Below are 23,606 nucleotides of genomic sequence, written 5' to 3'. Positions count from 1 at the left end.
CAAACTCACAATGAAAACAGTGACAAGTCTTTAGAGATTTCCGAGATTTTCCCGACTATTTCATTGGTTCGCTCGCTCTGCGTTGACCCTCTTAGCTCAGATATTAAATTCACACAACTTCAATGAAGCATAATTACAAGGTCTGTCTATAATCAAATCTTGCAAGTTAAGTTTCGAAAGAAAATTATTTATTTTTATTTATGTTCAAATACGTATTTCCAAGAAAAATTAACAAAATATATTTGAAACATTGAAGCCCACCCGAATAGCGTTCACAACATAATCATTGCATTGTATTCTACTTACAATGTCAGACTTTTTTCAGTAAAAGAAAATCGTAGAAGAAAGCGAGCGGGCGCGGGCCTGGCGCGGGCCTGGCGCGGGCCTGGCGCGGGCGCGTATCCGTACTCGAAGCATTTTCGTCATTGTTTCCTAACAATCGCAGCAATTTGGACAAATTCCGTGACTCGCGAGACTTCCAGTTCGTTGGGTGATGCGCAAATTGCTACATCGAGAAATAAAATCTAATTTTGCTGCCGAAAATGATTTGGGCAAATTATAACTTTTTTTTCGCGTCTTATATGAAAAGCTTGACTTTCATTAGCCAACGTTACCCTATTAAAAAAAGGTCACCCAGTCCATGTCTATATATATATTAATATATAAAAGAACAGACATTTTTTACTAATCAACGCCCAGCCTAAACCATAGAAGCTATAAACGCGAAATTTGGGCAGTAGCTTTAGGTTATTACGTAGTGCTCAGATAAGAAAGGAAATTTCAAAATTCGACCCCTAAAGAGGTATAACTTGGCGAAAATCTTTACTGATCTACTTGAACTTGGCACAAATGATATGCAACAAAAATAATGAAACCCGTGTTTCAGGATTTTTTAAAATTTGACCTTTAGAGTAGTTCAATGAGGGTGAACAGAAATAACGAATAATCCCATTCAAAATTTCGTCAACTAAAGATATGAGTAGACAGCTCAGCGGTAAACACCATTGAATTCACGTTGTTACTGTTGATGGTTCGAATCCTGAACTTAAATTATTTTGAATTAAATCTGATTATCTAAAGGGTGATTTCTGTGAAAGTTTTATTATGGTTTTACCCGAGCGCAGCTGGGACGGGATGCTAGTTTATTACAAAGCGACGCGAATGTCGAAAGTGGGTTAAATCTCTGGACTCTCGGTGGAGCAAGTACACTTTATAAGACAGAGCTCCCTCTCATCATCGCGTGTTCTGGTTCCATCCGGGGCTACGGCGCCGCGAAGCCTGGGCCTGAAGCCCTTTGAAGATTCGTCTGTGATTTTGCAACCGACTCAAAAGCAATATTATTTTTGCCTTTTAGCTACCAAAGCTTTGTGTCCCATAGTCGTCGCCTCGTACGAAATCTACGACACATGAAGTGGTCCTGTTCTAGGGCGGAACCTTATGCCATACAAATGACGCAGAAAAAATCTTGTTATTAGGGATAATGGGATAACGCAAAGACGAAGACAGATATATAGAAAGAGACAATGCAATTATGTAGGTTTGTCCTGGAAAGCGTTATCCGATTATTCCCAGTAGTCCCCCTTCAACACAGCCGCCTCGTTGACGACTGGTCAATTGTACCTAGTTTCGCAGATGTCCTCCTGGTGATATATTTTGAAAATCGACACATTCATCAACCTCGACCTCGGTGGCGCTGTGGTAAAGTGCTTGCCTTTGAACCGAGAGGTTCCGGGTTCGATCCCCGGTCGAGGTCGAAAATGATCTTTTTCTCATTGGCTCGGGTCTTGCATGTTTAGCTATATATGTATTATGTTATAAAATATAGTATCGTTGAGTTAGTATCCCATAACACAAGTCTCGAACTTGCTTTGGGGCTAGCTCAATCTGTGTGATTTGTCCTAATATATTTATTTATTTATTTATCAGATTCCTTTTACGTCAGAATATATTATCAACTACTAGCTTTTGCCTGCGGTTTCGCCTGCGTAAATATCCCAAGGAGTAGTTATTTTTCCAGGATGAAACGTGTCCTATGTGCTTCTCTGTACTTCAAACTACATTTACGCAAAATTACAAGATGGATTGAGTAGATAAAGCGTAAACAACAAAAGAGAACAAATAAACATATAAACATTGCATTGCATTTACAATATTAGGATGTAGAATAAAAATTATTCCGACGAATACTGTCTTCTTCTTAGGACAGGCTAAAATTTAGTTTAATTTTTTAAATTCATTATTTTATTCATTAATTAGTTCCCAACTGTTCACTTCTCCACTTTTCTCAGCAATCATCATCAAAATGTCACACTGTAAGTCTGTGACAACACCTTACAAATAACCCTCTATTTTATAAGATTGGTATTATCTTCTGCCGGCTTTTGTAAGCCGTAGGCCGCGTTTTGATCAAACTTTATAACTCGAGTTAAATATTTAAACAGTCAGCTCGCTTTCATAATATTCAAATCCTAACCTCAAACTGTTTGAAGTTTAAAACTGGTTAATTCTGGTCGCCTGTTTACTTTGGCGCGGAGGGCGAACTGTGAACTTTGTCAGATACTAGAGGTTTGTATACGCAATTTTGACGATTGTACAGATCAAATGGTGTTCTTGGAAAGATTTTAATAATAATCCAACTATATTAACGATAACGATTTGAGTATAGACTAAATCTTAACTGGGGTTTAATTAACACAGTTTTCGAACTTAAGCCGAGAATTGAGTCTTCTTCTACAGTAAAAAAAAAATGTTATTTTGACATGAAAATTTTATTCATAACTTTCGTGGAAATCAACATTCGCGAATTTCGATTTTTGGAATTCAAATTAGTCCGGGAAGTTTTTTTTATAGATGATGGTTTTGTAGTAAATTAGAAATTCGAATTATATCGTATTATTTCGAAGTTTTTTGAGATTTTTTACGAATGAAGTACATACACTTCATTCGTTCTGAAATCCAGGATAATCAACTCTAAACTATACAGTATTAGCTAAAACCCAGGTCCAAACGCAATTCAGTAAAGAGTTGCGGTGATATATTCAGACAGACAAACAAAGCGCTCGTCGCTCCGAAATGGAAATTGCTTGTGTGCCGCTCCTAGTATCTGAATATTGAACTGCTCGTTTCGTATGACTAGCTCGGTATACAGCACAAACATAAAATCATTGTGACAGGAACTAAATGAAAGCTTGTAAAAACCTGTAGCTATACGAATCTGATGAACATCTATATAAACCTGATTTGCAACAGGTCGAGACTCTCGAGACACATCAATCTGTTGCGTCTCCGAGCACGCTCTGAGTGGAGACACTACACGGATCCGTGTTGAGCTATGTTTGGTATCGGAAAAGCTTTGTACAAAGTTTACTGAAAGGCACACAATTTTCGGCATTTCATTCTTTTCGTTCCCTCTTTTCTTCTTGATTTAATGTTTATTATAATAAATAATTAGTATAATTTTATTGTCGCTAGTATCTTAATGTTAGGTAAAGACAAAAATTAACTGATTGGATCTTTTGTCTCTGTCTTAATCGCCTAATGTGATGTTGTTAGGTGTTCGTTAAAGTTCTGCCAGATGCCTTACGTGACTTGAATTAAACCAGAGGCCGGTGTTGGCACACATAACGCACTTGAAAAGAAAACACCTGAAGAAAATAACAATAATTTTAATGGGATAAATAAATAATACTTTACAGTTAATTTCACTTTGTTCCGCTCTTTATGAGACTCCAATATTGCCCAAGTTTTCATAAATCATCATAAAACCATATCTGTAACCTCCATTTGGTTCTAAGTTCGGTGTCGACAGCGCGAGCTAAAATTAAGGACCCGTAAAGGTCTTCATCAAAGGTTAGGGTCCTTTAAATGTGGCCCTTCGCAGATTTCCCGACGTGGCGAACGACTTATCTCGATCTAAATCGACCTTGAAACTTCGAATGTTTAAGTTCAATGTTAATCGCAAATCGTTATTAAACTCCAAGTGGCCGTAATCGCGAGAAATATTAACGACCCTATTGCTATTACTTAGAGTTTATATTCAATTTTATGGATTCGCCCAATTCTCGGGATTTTGAGCCAAGGATTAGTTAATGGTATTTAATTTGGAATTGAAATAACGATTTATGAATTGTTTTATTTTTGGCCAACTTCTAAGGATGTTCGTTACTATTATAGATAAATTAGAATTAGATAAAACATATTATTATTACGTATCGCGCGTAATGTATCTGTTGATATCTTGTCGGGATTTTGTTCGGAAAATTAATATCTACTTTATAATAGACCATTCATATACTAATATTATAGTTGCGAATTTCTGTCAGTCGGCTTTCACGGACAAACCACTGGGAAAATTTGGAATAGATTATTTGAATAGTTTAAAATTTCGAATAGTTATTGACCCGAGGTCAAACATATGTTAGTTAGGCTAGTTTTATTATTAATTTAGTGATTTTTAAAGTAATATTTTAAATGTAAAAAGTCCACCAAGACATTTCCTGAACCGCGCTCAGCCTTGGCGGGCCCGGCGTCGACGCGCACTCGCGCCACGAGGCGGGCGAGGCTGTGCTGCACGCCAAGTTCGTCATCAACGAGGGCGCGCTCGTCACGGCCACGGCCGATGATCAGCTACACCTGTGGACCTTCAGGCAGAAATCGCCGCAGCGGGTGCAGTCGCTCAAGTTCCAGAGGGAGAGGTGAGGCTTTCTCCTATTTATTTATTTTTTTGCTTTAATCACTTTCGAGGTTGTTACGACAGTTGCTGATATATCGCCTAACACTTCATATTAATTAAATCAATCGGCAACTATCGAAGCAGTCCTTTGTGTTGTAAAAAATGTAAATATTTTTTGGCTCAAAGTCTTTAAAATTACTATTCTCCAAAATTTATAAATGTACTTTGATTACTTATTTTAATCCTTTTTTATTTTCAACTATTGTTACCATAATACTCAGTACTTTTCACTTAACATCTCACCATAACATCTAAGCTGTGCAATTTAACATTTTGTTGTTATTTTTTCTTTTATAAAATAAATTCTATCACATATTTCGCATTTAGCGTTAATGGCGTATGCGTTGTATATTTGCATTAACAAACACTTGTTGTGACTTGTCTCGCCACAGCCGTGCGTCTTCCTCTGAAACCAATGTACAAGATACAGGCTTTCTATATTTATGAGATAACCCGCACCACATTGCCGTTCAATTCTAAACCCGATATTAAACAAAATAAGATCGATATAGAAACGATAAATTATGAAATAAATTTTGGTAAGCTATGAGGATGTTACCGATGAGAATACTGATAACAGAAGTAAACGTAAATATAAAATGATGAAATTTGTCGGTCGGTTGCGAGACGGGCGACCACAGGTAGTAAACAGAAAGGTGACATGACCTGGCTTACGATATTTATACATTATCATAATCATGACAAAAATAAACTCTTCTTCATTCTATAAGTGGAAAACACGGTTAAATTAATCATCATAAGCATTTTATTGTCACCCCATTCTTCCTTTTTTAAATGATTTTGAATTTGTAATTCCTTCCGCCTCCAATAATAGCAACTGTTTGAAACTTGAATCAAAATTAATAAAAACAAGTAATTATATGCTGGCCAGTTGGTACGCAAAGAAAAAAATAAAATTGATTTCAATTTTGTAAAATGACCCTTTAATGTGTTTTTGTACTGTGATGTAACCATTACTAAATCATTCATAGGTGAGGTTGTACAAATGTCTCGTACTAATGTTATAATGACGGACAAGTATACGCACATATTTTTCATAAAAAATTGTTAGGTAAAATATATTTTTACAATTTTGATATTTTTTTCTTATTTCAAAAATGTTGGATCCAAGTTTATCGGATGCAATATATTTATAAAGTCTACAATGTTCAATCTAAAATTGGACGTCCGTCTGTTGAAGCGGAATTCTTCGAAGCCTGATAAAACTCGGCACTGCACAGATACAAATATTGCATCGGTCGACGTCTCCCGCGGATTACTCGCCGTCTGAATTATTTGCACTTGGACACGGTGCCGCTGACGGGAATCTATTTGTTCTGATCATTCGCTGCATATTTTATCGTTGTTTCTGTTTGAACGGCGATTGGAGACATTTGATTGCATTTCTTGGAAATGATCTGAGAATAAACTGTGGCGTGTGCTTCCGTCCAAAATAGGATCATTCCATATCCTCCCGTGGATGTAGTCCGGGGTGATTATGGGACACATAGAGTAGGCAGCTGACGGGCAATAACATTCCCAAGGAGGGCCATAACATTCCCAATTAATGTCAAACAAGCGGGCCGGTTGTAAAATACAGCCGAAATTTTAAGGTTTGTTTTCACGCTGCCCGTCTTCCGGGCTTCGCGACGTCATAATCTCGAACGCAACCGGGAACATACAAAGATGATTGAGAGATCTGAATATATTTATTTCTCAAAAAGGAAAGCCCACGCGAACCAGACATAATATAATAATTTATTCAAAAGCGAAGCCTTCGGCGTACGGTTGTAATTTCGACTGGCATTTCATACAACATTTCAGTTATAATACAATATCATTTGCGGGCGTTATCTAAATACGGAGTGGTGTTGTGTTCCTTTGTGTTGGTTGATGCGGAGTGCGGGGCGAGGGGGTAAGGCGGGAACATACTCCACTAATTAACTGGAGAACCTCTCAACGTGTAGATGTTAGAAAGGTTTAAATATGACGGTAGTTCTGAACTCATTGATGAATTAATACAAAATATTTTCAGTTAAGTTTTCAGATTTTTTCTTTATTTGTTTTGTATTGCGTTATTTGTTATCTTTAGTGATTAAAATTACAGTGATTACTCGAACATTTGGTGAAGCAACTTGATAGTTTTAGATTTTTGGGGAAAAGGGTCTTGACAGACGAACAACGAAGTTATCCTGTATAACCCAAAAAATGTTTGAATAAATAAAAATCTAAGATATTTACCAAAACTCCGTCAGCCATTCTAACCGCCTAATATGCTCTGTGGAAATGCCAGTTCGCAACTAATACAATTATTGCGATTACAAATTAATTTGAACACGCCCTCGGCTTGAACTTTGTTATTTGTCTGTCTGTTAATTTGTACCGCAATTGGAAATGTAAATGTGATTCAGATGTGACTTCAATTTAAATTATTGTTTGTGACAGAGTCTTTAAAGTTGTATTTTAGCGAATGCACATTATTATTGGCTACAAACTATAAAGACAATGAGCTAGCGTAGCCAATAGAGCGGAAATATTTCTATACATACATAATGCAAACTTAATAAACTTATATTTCAAAGTCAATTTTATTTTATTGTTATATTTTTTCTCTCTCTGTAGCTCAGCTCAACAGTGACTAAAACCGGAAACTTTTAAAAGCAATCTTTTTGTCTTTACTCAACTGTGACAGTAGCGACACCCAAAATCTTGCTATAAATAAGGTTGTGGTTCTGTTTATCTCGGCCCTGCACTTTAGTTAGGTTTGCGATGGACATGTATCAGCTCTTGTTAAGATTTACTATCTGAGCTCATGATTGCTTCAAACGCACGTTGATTACTACGTTATTGAACAAGCACACATTATTAATTGTTTGGTGCAAGTTACAGGAGGGAGAGACTATTTTATTATCTGTGATTATTAACTTTATTCCTTTTATTTAGCACATTACTCAATTTGAGATACAAAATCTTTGGCATACTTTAGAGTAATTCGTTTGTTTTGTTTGTTTCTCTCTTTTCAGTATTCGATGTTTAGAGAATGATACAAAATAAATAAGAAATAACTATTCCGGGTCTAATTAAAGTATAACATTTTTATTTATTCAGTTCAGCCGTATGACTTTTATTCATATATAGATTCACTCATTGGAACATATAATTAGTCTTATTAATGAAGTGGCAAATATAGAAGTAATTTTTATAATCTCTAATTAACGTCAGTCTGTTAAATAAGTTTTTGTGACGAAATAAAAGTATTGAATACAAATAAATAAAGATATTGCCTATAATATTTTTTTACGTTGAGTTTGCCGCAGTTGTGAAGAAAGGTTTTACGAGAAGCTCACTAAACCAACTGCGTCGTCTTATCACAAATCGGCGATGACTTGCACCTGGCCGCCATCTCCCGTCCTGATTAGTCACGTATTAGATATTTGACGTTAATTGCTACATCATATCTAACTACGATTAATACTGGAAGTGTATTGAAAATACAATCAAATGTTTAATATAGAAATGTTATGAGTGTGAAGACTGACCGACAAGTATTATAGAATTTCTTTCGGTAATGGCTTAATAAAGCAACCTTGTAATGTGCTACTTTGTAACTGCGAAAGGTAATTTTAAAGTTAGACACTAAACATTATAGTAAAATCTATAATATTTAACGAAATCATCAATCTTTTCATATTCTTTTCAATTTTATTTATGACTTTTTTGTATTTTAATTTTTTTTACTTATGTTCATCTTTTTCAGCTAATTAATCACATATATTACATGTAATGTTTTATGTATATATTCTACATATGTATTGTATAATACGTACGTATATAATGTGCTTCATGCATTTCTCAAAATTAATTTAATTGGCACAAAATATGCATTTTTTTCTAAAATTCTCAAAATTTAAATTCACTATTCGCTTATCATTGGCACACGGAGCAACATGCTTTTCTCGAAATTGACAAAATGTGTATGTTTGGATCATTGGCACACGAGCAAGTAACCCGCAACTTCACATCGCACATTCAGCTAGGCTTGCACATTGTTACAGATACCGCATCAAACTATCACGACAGACAAACGAAATCAAAGGGTGAGTTTGTGTTAGTTTGGTGTCGTACACGGCCCGGTACACTCACACAATATTTCCTGTTATTACAACAATCATAATAAACATTTTGTTGTGATGATAAATAAATTTCCCGACCATAAAAAAAATTTTTCAATGACAATATGTTATTCTTGTCATAATTGTAAATAAATTGCATGATACAGTTTTTAGTCAGTCATTTACACAATTTCTACCCATTGTTTGCCTGATTCAATATATTTTGTCATGTCGTTACTTCCTAAGTCTTAAATTGTATGATATTTTAAGCCTATGTCGTGATCAATTACTGGGCAAAACATTAGTAAAAATAAATATTTGATTAAATTGAAATCTGGTGTGTTGCGTACCGGACCACTAAATGTTGGACGTCTGTTGAAGTCTATTCACACACTACCACTATTTGTTGCTCACAGCATGACCGTGCACACTTTCCTTGTTGTCCATTCTCTGTCGCCTTGTAGTAGCTCTGTTTATGTTCACAATAGAGGCGCATCTTATTTGGACAATGTAAGTACAGTCGACGGCGTGTCATGTTTCATGGCATGGATATTTATGTTCACTGCAGAAAGAAATAAACTGATAATTGTTGTAGTGGCTACTGAATACAATTAGGATTTGTGTAATTTTTTGGCAAACTTTTTCCTGCTGCACAATTTTCTCTTCGCTGCAGAAAAAATTAACAATTATTTATAAGTATTTGGATGCTCCGTAATTAATGTAGTCTCTCTCTTAATGGAAAAAATAAGAGAAATATATTTATCATCAATAACCAACTTGATTCGCACTTTATCAATGGGATTAACAAGAAGAACAGAATATACTCGTTACTATACTTATTACTAAGAACATAATATTTAATAACAGTTTGTGTCATACTAAAACAATACAAGCCCTCCGAGACCCGCAGCTGGGTATAGGCCTGGTATTGTCTCAGTCAACCACCTCTGTCCTGGGCCATGTTTATCCAGTTGTTGTCAGCAATTTCCTTTACATCGTCGACTCCTGTAGCTGCCGGATTTCCGACGTTCCGTTTTCCATATCCATTCCTTTCATATTAGAGGGGTTTATTTATTTAAATTGTTATAGAAAGATTTAAAGCAGCGCCGTTTTTGACAGATCTATAATTAAATATAATAATAATAAAAAATTCACAAATACACAGACCTAAAAGATGAAATATATAGGATATGGAATCAAGATAAAGTTTTCATAGTTCCCATTGTATTGTCCACAACTGGTGTCATTCCCAAGCATTTGCATAATTCCCTCAAGCTACTCAATCTCAAACCCCTTACATATATTAATATGCGGAAAGCAGCAATTCTTAATACCTATCGAATAGTTAGGAAGTTTATGGACTCTACAGACACTGACACCTACAACATAAATACCAACGACACACGGACTGACCCCCTTAATCTACCCTAAAAATGATAGCCACTTGGTCATGGCCCGTGTCTATCATTAGAATGCCAGCCTCGGCTGAGAGCTTAAAGTGATAAAAACATAATAATAATAAATAATATCCTTTCCTCAAAATGTACTTTTAATAAAAAAAACTGTTTCAATCAGTTGCTTATCTAAATTATCATCAAAAACACACAAGGATATTTTGAGAAAAGGAAGGACATTTTGAGAAAAGGACATTTTGAGAAAAGGACATTTTGAGAAAAGGACATTTCGAGAAAAGGACATTTCGAGAAAAGGACATTTCGAGAAAAGGACATTTCGAGAAAAGGACATTTCGAGAAAAGGACATTGTGAGAAAAGAACATTTTGCGTCAAGACGCCAAAATCTCCATTAATCTTAATTCAGGTACTATTGTCAAATAACCGCGAAATGAGCTAATCCGGAGCTACGACGCGCAGATCCGCTACGAGGTGCTACGGCGTAGCACGATGCTACGATGTAATAATATCCTACCGATTTGTATTGCCGCCGCTTTGAGCTGCATTTGCATAGGATGACGGTGCACTGTGTTTGGATTATACACGGCGCACAGTGCACATGTTTGAGAAATAATTTCGCGCATCACCTATTCTAAACTTAAAGTAGCTTGTGTTACGTTTAGAACTGCACTTGAAGTTTCTCTACTGTGAAATTTTGGGATATTTTCTTGCTTTTACTGGAATATTCTGAAATATCATCCTCGCTCATTCTCGGCTTTGTAGCTCCAAAGCCCGGCAATTGCAATTTTAAAGCGTTGACTGTATTTTCACGGTCTTCCTGACAAGCCCTTCATCGCCTCGAACGACATCCACGGAAGAACACTCCATAATATTCTTTATTCCAGAGGGATAACCTCTCGCCTCTAACAAAACTAGTTAGAATAAAAATACAACACCTTAATAAAAAGTACCAGATCCAGTTAACGTCTACTCAAACTATGAGATCCGGTCATTATCCCCTCCATTACAAGTTCCCTCCCAGAGGATTACAGCTTCGTAAGCGAGTGTGAGCCTCGGCCTTGTGAGCTGTCCGGATCGCTTTAAACTTTTGATGAAGATCATTTTTAACCCCCGACGCAAAAAGAGGGGTGTTACAATTTTGACCGCTAGGTGTGTCTGTCTGTTTTTTTATTTGATAGTTAATTTTTATGCGGTGGTTCTTAGATATGTTTGATCAAAATCGGTTCAGACGTTCAAAAGTTATAGAGAAATGAATATTGAAAGTCTGGGGTTTTTTAATTTGTCTAACAAATAAACTTGTTATTGCGGTCTTTCATTTAGCTTAAGCCGGCGTCCTATTTAAGCGAAGGAACGCGCGATGCTATACGACGCTGATGCTTATACGAATAAAGCGTTTTATATTGATATACCGCCGCGCTCCCTTTGCTTGGATGCGCTTACCGCGTTTGTCGTTGATATATGACGCTGAGTAATTTGTTAAAAATTAAAATAGAAATATATTTTTCATTGTAAACAATGAATAAATACATAATTAACTATTTACTTTGATTTTAATTACTGGACCGAAATTAATCAATTAATTTTACCATTCATGTAAACTAAAATTAATTACAATCAACAGCTCGCAACACAATACATCGCACAATAATGGAGGTATCGAATATGAAGCTGTACCAAGCTCGGAGCTTTCAATGCTTTGATCGTCCACACAATACACAATACACCGCGACTCAATGCGGATCGTGGACATAGGGACGCTTTATATGAACAGACATGTACTTAATACATATTTAATTTATATAATTCATTTTTGTTCCGACGCTCTGATTGAATAATGCAATTTCTCTCTCATGTCTGAGCATTTTCCCGGTTGCTTCCGCATACGTTGGGCGTCAGAGCCCAGGCTCCGCTTTCCTACTTTTTCGTCTCCCCTTCGCACGGTCGTCGGCATCCCTAGTTGTCAGACCATTGGATTTGAATAATGCAAGCATTTTATTTTATTCCATTAGTACAAAGAAATCTTGGGCAATGTAATAATTGGTCAAAAATTCCCCAATATTTTAAAGGTTGAGCGATATGTAAGCAGATATATTTTCTCTATGTAACCGTCTCATCTAAATCTAAAACTTAACAATATTGTTAAATATGTTTTCCAATTTTTGTCATGATTTAACATGGCATGGCATGCGTAAAATACATTAGCCTAAACTATAATTATGCTTATTGAAAAGGTATGGCAAAAAACAAGTATGTAAAAATATTATTATGTCAAAAAAATATATGCCTAACTCGTTGTGCTAAATTAAATTAGGATACAAAATTTATGGGAAAAAAAGGGATCCGCAGAGAATAAATCTCGTAATTTTCGCAGGACAGGTCCAATAATTGGTACTGTATATTGTGTCACTTACACAAAGTAACAAAATATTCGTGATATCTGCTACAAGACTACATGTATTCGCACTAACCGTGTCAATCGCATGTAATGCGCCCTCATTGTCAACAAATATCTTCCCGCCACGGATCGCCGCGTGTCGTGTATTGTTCGCGAGGTGTAAACAACGCTCGCTGAATCGAGTTGTTTGATTATAAACTATGACTTTGTCGTGTTTTATGATGAGATAGGTGTAGGGATAATATTAGGATTTTTACAATATACCTACATTTTTTGTAATTGCAATGGCAAATGGAAGTTTGTCCATAAACACTCGGTGTTGCCAGCCGCAACACAAAGCGCCCCCTTTTATGTTTTCTCCTCTTTATAGACAAGACATGATGTACAAATACATCTAACAACTTTACCATTCAATATCGGCTTCCCCCTGACCTGTACCATAACGAAGCCTACGTGTAGTACTATATGTTTTTCCGATGCTTTAAAATAAATACTATTTTTCCACCAAAAAAATGGCAACCCTTGTCGAGACCCACACAAGCAAAACCGCTTTTGTTCCGAGGTGGATGCGTCCGTATCCGATACACGGAAAACCTGTTGTTTCGATACTCGCAGGGTTTAATTAAAATTAACGATTGTTGTTTCGGCATAATGCTGTTATTTTTAATGAATTAAGGATGAGTTGCTCCAGTCAACTACGGTGCGCCGCCGTCGGCGTTTAGACAAAATGGCGTTACGCCATTTTGGGTTAGATTTTACTATTCTGAAACCCAGAGTTTACAATACTTAAAAATATTTTGACTTTTGTTTAATATTTTATTTATTTATTTTTATTACAACAATTAAATAGTACCCTTGTACGTATTTCCCTCTTTGTAAGTTTAAAAAGTACTTTATAAGTTTTAAATGTAATTATTATTTTGAGTTAATGATCTGGGATCGAATACCGCTGCGCAACTGCAAGCTAGGCAAAGAAATAGAACCACAACTATAACATACCTAATTTTAAAATAAACTTCTATATAAAGCATGATAATTTAAACTTTACCAAAATTTCTGTATATCATCAATATTATTTCATATAACTTTGTCTGATAATTAATCCACGTCATCTCATGCCTGTACATGTCACAGCAGTCCATTGTTCACTTCTTATCACAATGCTTTCCCGGTTATTTCCTCAGCCATTAATCTATGAAGTCCATGGTCCCCTTTTCCTAGTGTTTCTTCTCCACTTGATGCTCAGATGAGAGATGGTCACTAATTACTCACTTCATTCGTGACAGCAGTTCTTCTAAAGCCGCCTGTTGTTCCAGGATCACCTGCTTGCACCTGCCGCTGCAGTCCAAGTGGGTGCACGTGGGCACGGAGCGCGGCAATGTTCACGTGGTTAACATCGAGACCTTCGCGCTCAGCGGATACGTCATCAACTGGAACAAGGCCATCGAAGTGTAAGTACGCCTTTATACTACTACTCCATCATCATTTCGGCCACAAGAAGTCCACTGCTGGACATAGACATCTCTCAAAGACTTCCAGAAAGACAGCGTGGATGTCCAGCGGTGCGCTTGCCGGTTCGTGGGCGATATTCTAGAAATTTTGTGCCCACGACGACCAACAGTACTGCGCGTTGTGTCCCGCCCACTGCTATTTCAGTGAACTAATCTGCTGAGCTACGTCGGTAACATTCGTTCTCTTACGTATTATTTGTGGGACGTATCTTACGTATTACTTCTTAGAAAAGTTGGCAAAATGTGAACTAGAAAAACTGCATGGTATTTCTTCTGTTCATTTAATGTTAATATCCTTAACTCTGTTCATTTTTGCAGCTAAACTCAATTACGTTGATGCAAATAAACTTTTTATTTATCTATATTTTTCTACTAAACATTTCAAAGACTATCTTTGCAAAATTAATGTGGTGTGAACGAACTTTTTTAACTTGATACTTGTCAAGGGAGCGCATGTCTCCTCGTGACTTTTTACTGTCCGGCCACGTAGCGCCAACATTGTAAAAGTTTACGATCTCATACGTGCACCAGACGGAGCTCTCACAATCACAAGATGCTTTTTAGAACTGGCTACAAAAGTTTCGTATCTTTTGAAAACTTTGTATGGTTGGCGGAATATATTGCAGACGAGTTTACGGGGTCGTACTTAAGTGTATAATAATTTTAATGTATCCGCTAGTGCTTATATAACTACTTTGTCTGAAATAAATAAATACTTGCATCATAGCTTCGATGAACACAAACATAGAAAACTAGCACAATACACTTGGAACCGCAGACAAATAGGTAGGTAACTGTTCGGTACAAGTAAAAATATTTGCCTTCGCCGGGAATCGAACCCAGGACCCCGCCGCGAAGGTCGTCTTTGTATATATCTATAATATGTCTAACTGCTGTAAAATACTCATTTATCAAACGATTTAAATACATCGAAATATTAAAATAAGTTTTCAACGCTGTAAATTAATTATTCTGTAAATTTACAAAAGCGAATCCATCCAAAAGTCTTATTGCAGAGCGAAAATTTAATCTAATTTTCCAGACCACAGATTACATAGGTAACATAAAGCGCCGCTATGTGTACAAGCCCTAATAACGGACAAATTATCCCCTAATGTTCCCCGGGGCCTAATTAGCGCTGTTTATAACGAGAGCCGCCACAACCTGCCTTTTACGAATGTCGTGAAAAGAGTCTCCGCACTGAACTAATTACCGTTGTAACTAAGCATTTGTAGCGATAAGTACGTCAGTGGATAAGCTATTAATTATACTTAATGGTTGAGCATATTGGCTTCAAAATTCTTTCATTTTTCAATTGTAATCCATAATGTTGTATCACTTAATTACGCCTCCACTTTTTGCCGGACCAACTTATTACGTTTTTCTTAAGTGAAATTTCAAATTAACCAAAATCAAACAAATAAACAGGCAATAATAAGGTATATTTTTTAAATCTCTTTATTCTGCGAAAGTATCGGGTGCGCCTCGCACACTGTAGCTCAATTACATAATGCACTGTCAAGAAATATTAAACTCTCTCAGTATTAGTAATAAATAGATAATTATCGTATGTGGTTTTACGTCTGCTTGCAGGCTTGCAAGCTTGTATAATCACGTACACGTCCACAAATTCTCTTTTTTACACGATGCTTACACGATGTGGGAAAAGATACCAACATGTGGAGCTTAGTAAAGTGCAACATATTTGTATGTTTCGTGGTAGGTCTTCTAGGCTCCGACGCTCAAAGATTGAGGAAGATAACGCTCAGATGAGAGACAGAGAGGGATTAGATTTTATGTCAATTTCCACGTATATTTTCTGAGTAATCACCAGCGTGCCGCACTCAAGTGAGACACACCAAATGTTAGCAGAGTAATCATGGGGATTGGTCACGTGTTTATCCGGAACCATTTGTTTCTTTGTCAATGGATTAGCTCGGAGATACGGGTCTTTAATTATACAGGATAAGTGTAATTTGTCGCGGGTCCAGAGAAAATATACTCCAATTGTTTTTTCAGTCGGCCAGCAAGTGTAGGCGTGCGGGACGTGAATAAATATACTAGACTTTACTTTTGCCCTCGGCTTCACATGCATATATTTCCCATGAGAACTGTTTTTCAAGCGTTGAGAGGTAGGCACCCTGTGTACTAAGTATATGTATGCCTTTCAAGAAGATCGGTTGACTATTAATACATGACTATGCATGTTTATAATGATCAGTCCATTGCGAGGTGGCTCCTCAAAGAAAAATAAGGAAATTAGTGTTATAATTGCTGAACAATCAAGTTTTCTCTATTCTCGATGTTAAGTTTCAGAAACACGAAATATATAAGTATTGAATATATATATATAATCCATAAAATAATATGTTAACAGAACACGTTTATTGCTTGTAAACTGTCTGATCTCTCCACTTGCATTCTTGTACATCCGCTTGCTTACATAGTGGCAAGTTCTTTATCATAATTTACAACTAGAACAAACGACGGTCGTTTGAACTTACACATTGTTTCCCGAGTGCTCTTGTAGCTGTAATTCATGCTTCGGCGGCTCTTGCAGCCAGAACCCGCTTCGTATCGTTGTAATAGGATTTGCTTAGTCAAACTAGTCGTCTGGAGGAGTATAAAATCATGTATGAAGACAGTTGTAAAGTTTCGAGCTTAGTTTGAGCTTATTGGCATAAGCTCAAACTAAGCTCGAGTCAAGAAGTACAATAATTTTAATTGTAACGTATGTATTTGATAATTTAATGATACAATTAAATGTAATTTTTATTGATCAGTTTTATTGACTACGAGATTCACTCATTCTAAAATTTGTCATCCAATTTGACCACTTCAAACTATTTTTACGCATTATTAGTTATAGAAATGTCCTCCATATTCCTTCAAACTTCTTGATTTCTGAAGTAATTTTTCCCGGCGGCGATACAATGGCGAGGCGCTTACAATATCGCGGCGATATCGCATCGTAAACTCAGCGATATACACGTCGGAATATGCGCCGCTTTCAATAAAATCGCTTTATGTCATATTTATGTCCTACGTTTTAATATTTTATTTATTCTTTATCTTTACGATAGTGAAGTTCATGCCATGTCTGATGGCGGAAAGTATTCCAAATTGATCGTCGAAAAAAGGATGAAGCTATTCATATTATTAAATCAATATTAGACAATCTACTATGTGGTATTGTATTGTAAAAATGCTATTGGAAGATTAGAGAGTTATCGTACGTAGAGTATGGAAGTTGAGTATCCCAGGTCCAAAGGTAATTAAATGTTTCAAGGTTAGCTATTATTTATCAATCAAGATTGATAAAATGAACAGTCGTATTGTAATAGTCGTGTGCTTTTATTGAGGAGTTTTCACGATTTATATCAGGTTCAACTACTTGCCACTAGACGTAGGCTGTATAATAGCGATTGTAGCAAAAGTTTTGTAATGTGTTTTGTATCTGACTTACTTGTAATGTTAATGACACTGGACATTTAGACACTACAGCACACATTCATTGTCGTGAGTCCTCACTTGTTTCCACCTGTTGGCTCCGACCAGACAGCTGGTGAGCCGAGAATGCGGTGTCGAGATCAGTTTGTTAGACATACCACAGATCCTATTGGAAATGTGCACTCGATTGCTCCATGTTAACTCTATAACATGTTGATGTTTATTCAACAATCATACAGGCTTCACATAAAAACAAACTTAATTTGCTCTTCCCGCTACTTCTTCTACTCACTCTGTCGGTAAAATCTCTAGGCCCTAAGTCCGACATTTATATTTTTTGTAATATAGTTAGAATTAAATTTTTTTTTAACCCTGGCAAGCCTGGTAAACAATCTGAAATTCCGATTTTACTTGTTAAGTATAACTTTATAAGGAAATCTATTATTACAACGTGGATTGCCACCACGACATTAAGCTTTATAAAAATAAATTACATATAAAATGATTACGATGTGCACACCTGCGTTAGGGCTAACGGCCACTGGCGATCCAAGTGTCACATTAAATGTATTACTGCGCCAGGAGATTGATAGCGACGTTCGTTCGCATCTAAGAGATATGCCATTAACTATCAGAAACTCAAAATTTTCGGAGTAACTGCTCCAAATGTTATCAAAACACGAGTCATTGATTTGGAATAACAAACATTTCATTATTTTGCCACACTTGATAAATTAGTGTTAATTTTTCGCATTCTTTTTGAAATATATTAATAGTATTAATGCAGTGTTCGTCGTGACAAAGCCTTACCCCACCAATCTTATTAACTTTTATGCGATAACTTTCCGTCTAGACGTAAAGTACCCAGTCGCGTTCTCCCCTAAAAAGTGGAAAGAAAACCGTCTGAATTGGTTCCGATTATCCGGCTAGATGTAATTCACCCCCACCCCTCCCAGCAGCTAAGCCGGATAAGCCACGCGATTAGTCCGGATTATACTTACATCTATTCAATTTATGGTTACTTTGTGGGCAAAACCTGTTGTGCGATTATCAAGACTGAATGTTTGGTTTGCTAACTTTACTGTAAAAACTACTGAAAAAATCAATCGCGTTCGAAGGCGCACAACTTTCTAAGAAACTACCCGCGTTTGCTTTAACGCATTTAAAGCAAAACATGCACAGTATATTGTCGAACATTATTAACTCCGGCGTAGACTGCGATGCATGACTTTATGAACAGACGAAAAGTGACTGAATGTGTGACATGTGTCATGTGTCTACCTATGCGAGCGACATTCTAAATATACAATCATGTAACCAGTGTTGTCATGTAAGTGATTTTTGTATCTTTTTTGAGAATAATTTTTTTTAACCTAAATTTTAAAGATGTAACACTGTAATCGTTACAGTTCTTTCTCCTTTCTGTGTCATGTCTCCGTCGTACGCCGAGACGATGGTTGTGTCAACCTCAATGTTGATAATTACACGAAGGAAATTATAGGTACACATATATCTTACGAGTACCAATACTGCAGGACGCTTGTCATATCATTTATTTATATCATGCATGAGGTTCAGTGTGCAACCTTAAATATACTTTATTGGACAGACTTAGATTTACAAGCACTATGTTACCATTTTAGTCCCAGTCGTACCTTTGCCAAGTACAAGTAAATAAGTAATATTAGTTAAATTCACGAGGACTTTCTAACTATACTATTGCACATTATAACCAACTATTATATAATATATGTTTTCTGTATTTTTCCGTGGCGCAATACCACTAGAAACCTGCGTGCTATATGCTTTTTTCTGAACGTTTTAAAAGAAAACCATTTTGCGATAATTATGGAGAACAATAACTAGATACAGCACTACGAGGAGCTTATTAAAGAAACAAGCGCTTCACAATTTCTCATAATCATAATAGCACGAGCGAAAATACCCACGTCGCCTAGAATAATAGTCACGCTGTACCTCCCACCCCATTAGCGAGTTGTACCAACATTCAAACCATTATTCAGTAGTGCTCTAAGTATCACAGACGTGTTATTCAAAATCACATGCAAAATTATATTTGGTATTCAAAACGAATAGTGGCACATACAAATAGTAATATTAGAATATTCTACAGAACTAATGTTGACTTCAATGACGAGGATGTAAATATACTACAAATATATAAAAAATTGCCAGTTCACATCTGTACAATAAATTTGAGGTAGATTCTTAAATATATTCTGTAGTTTTAGTAGCTATCTGTTAGAAATAATTGTATGAAACTAAGCTTATATATATTAAGTGCTTCCTTTTAATTTCCTTTCATAATTAAGAGCCATCCTTTTCCTCATCAATAGTTGAGCGGTTCATTATGATGTCTTTTCTTCTCTAAGGGGTCTGTAATGAAAGTAAAACAGAAATGAGTGAATTCTTATTTCGTTAAGTCCATTTTGTTGAGCGTTGTTAGCGGACGGTCTATTCATTTGGTAGTTTTTGCGTCTCAGATGTTCTTAAGAAATATTCCGTGCTCGGATTAAGCGTCACTTCCACTTCGTTCATGCAGTAAAGAGAAACGCGTATTCGAAATTCAAAAAATGTAAAGGAGAGAGTCTGGCAACAACAACATCTACGCTGTACTAAAAAAAATAAACACTAAAAAACACCAATTACGACCATTCGATTTGATAATCGTAAAAATATGTAGTTCGTCAAAAGTCCGTTTTTGTACTCTTTATGGCCAGATTGTGTTATTAATATTTGATTTTATGCATGCATCAAACTAATTCGCGCATCAATATAAATTAAATTAAATGGCATCATCAAATCTTGAAGTAACTCAACTCACAACTTATTGCAGCTTATTGCATTATTTCTATCCATCGATCGCTCCATCCAACTGGATGGAAATCAATTCAAGCAAATTCTAGCCCGAATCTATCAAGCTCTATGGTTCGCTGTACGTATTGTCCATGCGTGAATTACAACGTCGCCGTGGCCGGGCCTGCAGCTCATCAGAAACACCTCAATTACCCGACTATTGTCTGTGGATTATAATATTTCTGCTCAGTGAACGTCGGTCTTAATTACAGATAAAGCCTCGGTCTTACTGGGGGATTTTTGATTGAGCAGTAATTATAAAATAGGTACAAGTTAATTGTTTATTTGTTTTTTATTACTACAACAAAGTCGCTAGATAGTTGACATCATAACAACATTCAAAAAATTCATATTTTGCAAACTAAACACTTTATGAATTCAACTTCCTCCCCTAAAATGGTTTGTTACAAGTATAGTCGATCCAGGTATGTACTACAAGTACCTCTTGCGGAAGTAATAGCGATGAATATTTTTCGCTCATAACGCTTGTAATTGTTTGTAATTTAAAACATGTTTTCTGGCTTGATGTGATAGAAACATGTGTTCAGATTATAGAATCATTATTTATTTCATTTCTTCCGCATTGTAAACATCATTTAATTTAGATTATGACGTGAAAAAGTGCCTGTGAAGGCCTAATTTCTGAATAAATGATTTGATTTTGATTTTGCATACCTTTTTATATCATTCTTCGTGTCCCATGTTCAATTAAGGTATATTCCTATGGAAGACGTGCTGCCTGAGTGCTGGCACATATAATTATAACATTGGTTATTTTTAAACGGTATTGTTAGTACATACTAAACATGCTTTTTATACGTCAGTGCTTTTAAATAAATATATTCAGCTACACGGAATACGTATTTACAATACGAACGGCGCAATGTATCGCGTCCATTTGTATGTGGTTTGCATCCACTGCGGCGGCTGTACCACAATCTTCCTTTGTTTCTGAATGCACTTATGAATATTGCACGCGATGCCATGCATTAATAGTTGAGTTTAACATAACATTTCGTATTCGTGGACACAAGAGTTGCAGTGGAAATTCTGATGGTTTTTGGCCAAGCTGCAAAAGGTAGTGGAATTGTTTTAAATTGTTCAAATATACTAAATAAATCATCCACCCCGGAATCCTTACATATTTGAAAACAAAGTCCTCTGCCGCGTCTGTCTGTCTGTTTGCGATAAACTCAAAAACTACTGATTTTCATGCGGATGCTGATTATCATGCGGTTTTCACCAATAGATATAGTGTGGTTCCTGTGGAAGGTTTAGGTTAATTTATTACGTTTTGACCCGAGCGAAGCCAGGTCGGGCCGCTAGTATGGTATAAAGTTCCAATATTATATCACTAGGTGTTTTCACATTATCTTCTTCTTCATATCTTCGTTCGTTATAAAGCTTCGTGTTCGGGTAAACATTTCGAACCTCGCCTAGTAAACAACATGTGTTTGATAGAACTTTATTTTAAATCTATGTATCAACACGAGCGAGCGATGTACGATATACCATTAAATGTGAGTGGGACGGCGATATGACGAGGTCGAAGGTGAACAGAGAATGGCGCACGACTACCGAGGGATAAGCCTGAAAGGCATGAAGTGCCCTCAGATTTGATCCAGTCGTACCTGCGTGCGTTGTAAAAGTTTACGATGTCGTTAAAATCGCGAGCCGGCAGTAGGCCCCCGAGTGCTGGCTACCTAGGTACTGAGAATCTAATATGTTGTAAACATAACGTTTTTTTTATTCGTATATTTTTATTATTTAAAAGCAAGTGGCGATGCATTTAACTACAGGTCGATTGCAGTAGTGGTGTGACTTATTTTAAGGCATATTTTCATTAGATATTCCAAAAGCATTATATATATCTTAAACCACAAAAATATTAACTGGATTTGCATGAACCCTTTTCTTTATAAGAAATATTATTTTGTAATATAATATATATTAGTTCAAATGCGCTCAAAGTGCAATCATTCTTAATGCAACGTTACATCAAAAATAATATTTTTAAATCAATAATAATATAATAATAATCGATAACAAATTATTCTTTTAGGAAATTCAACGTGCATATCAGTCAGGTCAAGTTAAAAGTTATAACGTTAACTCACGCAGACAAACATAAGGACCGCAAATTCCCTCTCCCGGGATTCCATCCATCATTTATAATAACTCTAAGTCGGCCCGCGGAGTTCCTACAGATCTTAACTTTCCACTCTGAGGGAGTATGGCTTGTGATATATTGCGGACCTTTTTGTCTTTGGTTAATCGCAGTTTTTTTGTTTGACCATTGTCGACGTGTTTCTCATCTAGTATTGGAAAACAAAAAAGTGCTGACTGACAGACAGTTGGTCCTCAGCCAACTGTCTGACAGGTAAGTTCCGAGGACCGAGTGAAATGGAGAAGAAAAATTAAGGAAGCGTACCCTAGGCTCCGACGTATAACGACTGAGGAAACTACTGACAAAACACTCAAATATGGATTTTTCATTCGGACAAATTACAGATGTTTTACCTATGTTATAAATAATTATCGTGAAGTCGACTTAATTGCTGTATATTTACTCAAAAATAAACCAGTTTGGAAACTATCACGTCTAAGAAACCTGATTTTTTCTTCTTGTCGAGTGTGATATGGCTAACACTACTTAATAACTGATAGTAAAATTCTATATCACCTAAATGTCACTATGTGATAAAGTTTCCGACAGCAACAAGTTAACACTTGAGGTTCTATGGCCGAAACTTGTAAGCAACTAATTGATTGGAGCGCTGCCAACCTTCCGAGAAATACTCGAATGTTGCTGGATATTTCATAGTACAAGAGCCCGTGACGGTCTGACCTTTGTTATTTTACAAAAGCTGAAAGTATGCCTCCAACACAAAACCATCAGCAATAATTTATTGAACAAAGAATGAATTTATTGAACGAGATGGATATTCACGATGTTTTTTACCATATAATTGTTTAAATTTCTTTTGACATAGAAATGTTAAAATTATTTTTCTTTCTTCTTAATGTAAGAATTTTCACCAGTTTGGGAAGAAGAAAAATCGGTTGAGTATTTCCCCCTACAAAAAACCTTCTTAAACACTTCCTCTTCCTAAGTA

The 23,606-nt window shown here is 36.1% G+C and overlaps 1 protein-coding gene across 9 annotated transcripts in view; it reads left to right on the top strand.

The window, feature by feature from the left end:
* Tomosyn (tomosyn) overlaps nt 1-23,606 on the top strand; it is a 214,073-nt gene that overhangs the window by 160,059 nt on the left and 30,408 nt on the right. For all 9 annotated transcript variants that reach the window (XM_064436121.1, XM_064436119.1, XM_064436122.1 and 6 more), the window contains exons 3-4: nt 4,512-4,694; nt 13,969-14,103. In XM_064436121.1, coding sequence (XP_064292191.1) covers nt 4,512-4,694; nt 13,969-14,103 — 318 coding nt within the window. The remainder of the gene's footprint in view (nt 1-4,511; nt 4,695-13,968; nt 14,104-23,606) is intronic.

This window comes from Plodia interpunctella, chromosome 8 (assembly GCF_027563975.2).
Source record: "Plodia interpunctella isolate USDA-ARS_2022_Savannah chromosome 8, ilPloInte3.2, whole genome shotgun sequence".
Classification (NCBI taxonomy): domain Eukaryota; kingdom Metazoa; phylum Arthropoda; class Insecta; order Lepidoptera; family Pyralidae; genus Plodia; species Plodia interpunctella.
This window is presented reverse-complemented; position numbering and strand designations above follow the sequence as displayed.